The sequence below is a fragment of the Agelaius tricolor genome, unplaced genomic scaffold (genome assembly GCF_023055355.1).
Source record: "Agelaius tricolor isolate 1412-34295 unplaced genomic scaffold, bAgeTri1.0.p SCAF_40, whole genome shotgun sequence".
Classification (NCBI taxonomy): domain Eukaryota; kingdom Metazoa; phylum Chordata; class Aves; order Passeriformes; family Icteridae; genus Agelaius; species Agelaius tricolor.
Genome location: NW_027269300.1, coordinates 3,611,979 through 3,617,826, shown reverse-complemented (window position 1 = coordinate 3,617,826; position 5,848 = coordinate 3,611,979). Strand labels below are relative to the sequence as shown.

The following is a 5,848-nucleotide window of genomic DNA, read 5'->3' as shown; positions in this document are numbered from 1 at the left end:
CCACACGGACCCGCCTGCGCCGGGGGCCGAGCGCAGCCCGAGCAGCCTAGCACAGCCCTCGCAGCCGCTCCCGGCCCCCAAGGCACCTGCTCTCTTCTCACAGCCCGGCACTCCCCAAGAAGGCTCCAGGGAGGCACCCAGCAGGCGCTGCCGCGGCACCGGGAATCACTGCGCTCTCTCAGCAGCGCCCCGCGGCCGCAGTGTCCAGCTCCGCTCCAGGGCAGCGCGGCCGCTCCTCCTGCGGCTTCTGCGGCACCGCTGCAGCCTCGGGCAGCCGCTTCCAGCTCCCACAGCTCGCCTAGGGCCGCTCTTCCCATGCCGGAGCTGTGCCAGCGCTCCAAGCACCGAGAGGGGCTTGAAACCGCTTTGCTTAGGTTGAAAAACCTCAAGAGACCCTTCCGGCCCTCCTTACGGGCCCCCGAGGGACTCCAACCCTGAGTTATTCCCTCGGATCGGGACAAAATGCTGCCCCAGGGGAGGGACTTTGAACTCCCACCTACGGCTGCTCCCTGCCCTAAAGATCCCGGGCGCTGCCCCCGTGCCGCAGATGGGAGTTTGGGACAGGGAGGCTCCCCCGGGCCCCGGTGCTAATGTTTAGCCCGGAGTCTCTCGCTGTTCCCGACTCCCGCACAGTCCCTGGTGACCGGGTTCCCCCCGCCCGGCGCCGCAGGGCCCCGAGCTCATGGTCAGAAAAGGATCAGTGTCCATTCCCGACCCCTTGCCGAAGACCCTGGCCATTCCCCACCCTGGCACAACCTGCAGCTCCCACCGCAGCTGCCCCGAGGCGGGCACCGGGGGTTCCGCTATGAGGCCCGGGTACCTCCAACAGGGATGGAAAAGAAACCGGTTCATGAGGATTCCTCTGCAGACATCTCAGTGAAGGTCACCCTCGCCACCTCCTGAGCCATAAGGCCACAGACAAGTTTCAGATACAGATCTCTGTCCAGAGCTGCCAGGGGAGGGAGGGAGGGAGGGAGGGAGGGAGGGAAGCCATGGGATAATCACGGTCCTGAAGGCAGTGCCTGGACTTGGTGTTGATACTATTTTACAGACAGCTGTGACTGTCTCTGGACATTAATTCTCATGCTCAGTCTATTCTTTCAGATCTTTCTTGAAGTGGGTTGGAGGCTTTGGGGGTCTTGAGTGGTCACTTCTCCTCCCCACTAGATCAATCTTTGGTGGACAGATCCTGCCCTTTCCTGTGCTGATGCTGTCTTTAGTTTGTTGTGTCTCCAGGGACTAGAAAAAGGATGTTAGTGCCAGAAAAGTGGTGCCCTAGCCTCACATGGCCCCTTCCACAGTCACATCAGGTTCTTGCTTCTTCACCAACAGTCCTTGGATGGCTCTCCGTGTTTGAGACATCTCCATCAGCCCCCTCTCTTCTGGGCTCCTCCCCATACCAATGATAAGCTGCTCCTAAGTGATCTTGGTGTCAGTTAATAAACAGATCTTTGAAAGTGTAACTAATTTAGAAAGTAAACCTGACCCCTTTGTCTTCACCAAAGATCTGTAAAAAAGGACAGGGCTGGTGTAAAGCAAAATAGGGCTTAATATTGAATCACTTTAGAAGTTCCTCTGCACCATCCCTGCACCCTGGACTGAAAAACATTTCTCACTAAAAATCTAGCACTGCATTAGTATCAGTGACATCCTGCCCCCAAAAGGATAACTACAGATACTAATACTGAAAAGTTAGGCTACTCCAATATTAAATTAAAGCTTACAGTGATTTAATAAAAGCATCCTGAACCTCTGACTCTAACAATAACCCGTAATCTAACTCTAAGTCCTAGACCTACACCTAACCAAACCACAGCCCTAACCCTAAGCACTAACCCCTAACCCCTAACTGTAAGCTCTAACCCTAACTGTAACACAAACCCTTTCCTTTACTCTGCCCTTGGTTTCAGTGTTGGGGCCCTTGGCTGGGCTGGTGATGTCCAGGTCATGCTACACCTCTGTGCAACCCAGGTGTTGTCCAGGTGGAGTGCTGTATTGTAGCAGGTGTTATCCAGGTGGATCCACACCTGTGTGGAACTCAGGTGTTGTCCAGGTGTAACACTATGTAGGAGTGTGTGAGCTAGGTGCTGTCCAGGTGTAGTGCATTTTGCATCAGATGTTATCCAGATGTATCTATGCCACACATCTTTGTGACTCAGGTGTATGTCTGTCACATCCATGTCCAACCCAGATGTTTTTGCCTCTAACTGACAATTTCCGTCCCCAGCTAATTCCATCACCTTCATGGGAACAAGTGGGGATGCATACACATTTCAGACATGACATCTATGTTGCTGCCTACATGCATCTGTGTACACACAGCTGATACAGGTGTTGCTCATTGGGTATTTATTGCTGTTTCCATCATAATGCAGCCTTCGTGGGACCACGTCCTTCAGTGGGGGGTGAGGTGAGGGCAGTTAGGCAACCCCCCTACCCCGAATGTCCCAGGTGTCACCTGCTCATGACCCACAAATATACACCTGCTCCTCTGTGGTCTTGGGGGGGTTGGGGGATACTGAGAGGATCTTGTGGGGTGGCAATGGACTCCAGGGGGCCTCAGGGGTCTTTGACAGGGTGCCAGGAGTCTCGGGGGGTCCCTCAGTGGCCTTGAAGTGGTCAACACGGAAAGCCCAGCGCCCCGGGACCCCCAGGTTGCTGCGGTGGCTGAGGGTCTGCACTGCAGGTGTGCGTGATCCTGGCACATTGTAGTAGTGGACATCATCTCCACTGTTGAACCCAGCCTGCAGGAGGGAAGATGAGGGAAGAGGGGGGAACATGAAGGGAGGGGAACAGGGGGATGGGAGAAGGTGGGGGGTAAATTTTGCCCAAATTCCCGTTGAATTTTACCAAAAATGAGATTCATTTCACCCCAAATACACTTCATTCCACCTAAATACCTCTGATTTCAGACCAAATCTCCCTGATTTCACTACAAATTAGTTAATTCTACCCCAAATTCCCTTAAATCCTACTTAAAACCACCCTAATTTCACCCCAAATCCCTTTAATCCCACCCAAATCTCCTTCATTCCACCCCAAAATGCTTTACCCCCCTCAAGCCCAAAATCCCTCCTAGCTGAGTGTCCCCCATCCCTTGGACTGTCCTCATCTGCACAGGGATGTCCCCATGCCCAGTGTCTCCTTTGCCTTTCTGTGTCTCCACCTGTGCAGGGATGCCCCCCAGGCCAGTGTGGGGATCCCCCTGGTTAGCAATGCCAGTTGTCCACTGCAAGTCTCCGTAGTTGAGCAGGACAAAGCACGTGACACCATCTGAGGCCAGCACAGCCTGGAAGGTGTTCACCTGCAGAGGGACATTGTCACCATGTTACCATCACCCCCAGCTATGTCTCCATCCCTGTGTCCCCAAACCATTGGTGCCACCATGGTTAGGGACATCATGGTTGAAGGTCAAGATATTTGAGCCCCCCCACCTTGCCCCATATCCCACCTTGTCTGAGGCAGCCCCAAAATAGGCCACACGGTCCCAGGTGGCCACGAATGCCCAGGTCGGCTGTGGGGGCTGGTCTCCAGGTGGCACAGCAGGTGCCAGGTCCTGGGCCAGGCGTGCCAGCAGCTGGGGGTCCCGGCTCTGCCGGTAGAAGACATCTCCTCCCAGACGGGTGTCCACATCAGCCCAGTAAGGTGCCACAAAGGGGCGATGGCCTGGCAGTGGGAAGGGCTGGGGGGTGAACTCCGGGACCATTGTCCCAAAGGACACCACACCATTGTTGTTCACCTGCAGGCAAAGGTCACCCATGGCACACACCTGGGTGGCACCAACCACAGTGACCCTGCATGGTGGTCCCAGGTACAGTGTCACCCCAGTCATGGGGATCTCAACTATGGTGGTCCCTGTCATGGTGGCCTCAACTGTGATGACCCCCAACCTCCAGTCAGTCAATGCAGAAGCTCCCAGTATGAGCCTGGGAGCCCCAGGTCACCCCAGAATCTACCATTATAGGGCTGGAACCCCAAAACCACCTGAGGGCTCCATAGGTGTGCCCAATGTCTTCAGGGACCCCCATGAGTATCCCTCATGTACCCAGGGGTCCCCACTCACCAATGTAGTCAAGGAGGAGGAAGAAGAGGTGACATCAACTCTGGTGGCTGCATCCAACTTGTCACCCTCCCCTTGGTGTCACCCTCCATCTGTGTTACCCACCAAATGCCACCTCCCCCATGTTCCCCTGGTCACATGACCCACATAGAGTGAGCGGTGGGCACGTCCAAAGAAGGAGAAGTTTTCCTGCAGGAAGATCTCAGGGCTTGTCCCATCGTCCTCATGGTGGGTGGCCTCATCCCCCACCTCTGGTCCGAAGGGGTACAGGACTGTATCTGGGGACACACACCTGTCACACACCTGGGACACACACCCAGTGGCACAGGATGCCACCTGGGGAACACACCCAATGGCGCCTCAGACCTCCCAGTGTGGAGTTGGGACCTTCCAGTATGGGCCTGGGGTTCCCCATTTAGGTCAGGGACCCCCAGTGTCACCCCACAACCTCCCAGTGTGGGCATGGGGCCTGCTGGTAGGAGACTGGGATGTCCCAGTATGGAGCTGGGATATCCCAGTATGGGGCTGAGACCTCCTGGTGTGGGACTGGGACCTTCAGAGCCTACCAGTATGGGGCTGGCACCTCCCCAGTATAAGTCTGGGACCCCAAACTCACCCAGGGGCCCCACAGGGGTCCCCAATGTCTCCAGGGGTCCCCACTCCTCTGCGTGGCTGAGGAGGAGGAGGATGACGACAGGGGAGACCTTCATGTGTCCAGGCCTGGGGGAGTGTGAGGGGATCCCCTATCAACCATGTCCTCAGGTCCCCTGTGACCGCTCCATCTTCCCCATGTCCCCAGAGTCTCCATATCCCCCCATGCCCCTCCATGTCTCCTCCAATGTCCTCAGTGTCCCCAGTGACCCCCCACCATGTCCCTTTGTCCTTCCGATGCCCCTCATGCCCCCCCTCCATGCCCCCCCTCCATGTCCCCCCTCCATATCCCCATGTCCCCTCATGTGCCCCATGTCTCGTGTGTCCTCACTGGCCTCCCGAATTCCCCTGTGTCCACCATGTCCCACGTGTGCCCCCATGTCCCATATGGCCCCATATCCCCCATGCCCACCAGTGTCCCCACTCACTGCACTCCCATGGTCCCAGTCTGTCCCAGTGCTGTCACTGGAGCCACTTTATGCCCAGGGAGGGGACAGGCTGGGGGTGGGGGATGACATGGGACACCCCCAGGTGGCACCACCCAGGGCCCCAGGCAGTTCCGTCTCTGCCCAGACTGCAACTGGGGCAGACTGGAATGGACTGGGATGGACTGGGGAGGACACTGAGGTGGGGGCTGGGATGTGCTGGGGGACACTGGGAAGGCTGGAGGGGACACTGGCAGGGGGCATTGGGTGTGACAAGGATTCACTGGGAGGCACTGGGGGGCTACAGGAACATACTGGAAGACACTGAGAATGTTGGAGGGGCACTGGGGAGGGAAACTGGGAGGGACTGAGATGCACTGGGAGGCACTGGGGGATGCTGGGACATACTGGGGGGGGCACTGCAAGGCTTAAGAGGGCACTGGGGGGACACTGAGTGACACTGGGATGCAGGAGGAGTGACCAGGAGGGACTGGGACAAACTGGGAGGGATTTGGGAACACCATGGGGAATAGTGGGGGAGGACTGGAATGCACTGGGAGGGACTGGGGACAATGGGAGTGTACTGGGGCTAGTTGAGGGGGGCTGGAAGAGACCGGGGGGGTGTCCTGGTTCAGGGCAAATTTGGGAGAGAAAAGCATTATACAGTCAACCCAGGACAGGGGAGTAGGAGGCTGTTATACTGGGAGATACT

At 56.9% G+C, this 5,848-nt stretch overlaps 1 protein-coding gene across 1 annotated transcript; it reads right to left on the bottom strand.

Annotated features, from left to right (window-relative positions):
* Positions 1 to 2,462: 2,462 nt before the first annotated feature.
* LOC139603700 (sushi, nidogen and EGF-like domain-containing protein 1) lies at positions 2,463 to 5,117 on the bottom strand. Its single transcript, XM_071454588.1, has 5 exons — positions 5,043 to 5,117; positions 4,208 to 4,363; positions 3,452 to 3,739; positions 3,167 to 3,304; positions 2,463 to 2,744 (listed from the first exon to the last, which is right to left on the bottom strand). The coding sequence occupies exons 1-5, from the start codon at positions 5,115 to 5,117 to the stop codon at positions 2,463 to 2,465; spliced, it is 939 nt and encodes a 312-aa protein (XP_071310689.1).
* Between the last annotated feature and the right edge of the window lie 731 nt (positions 5,118 to 5,848).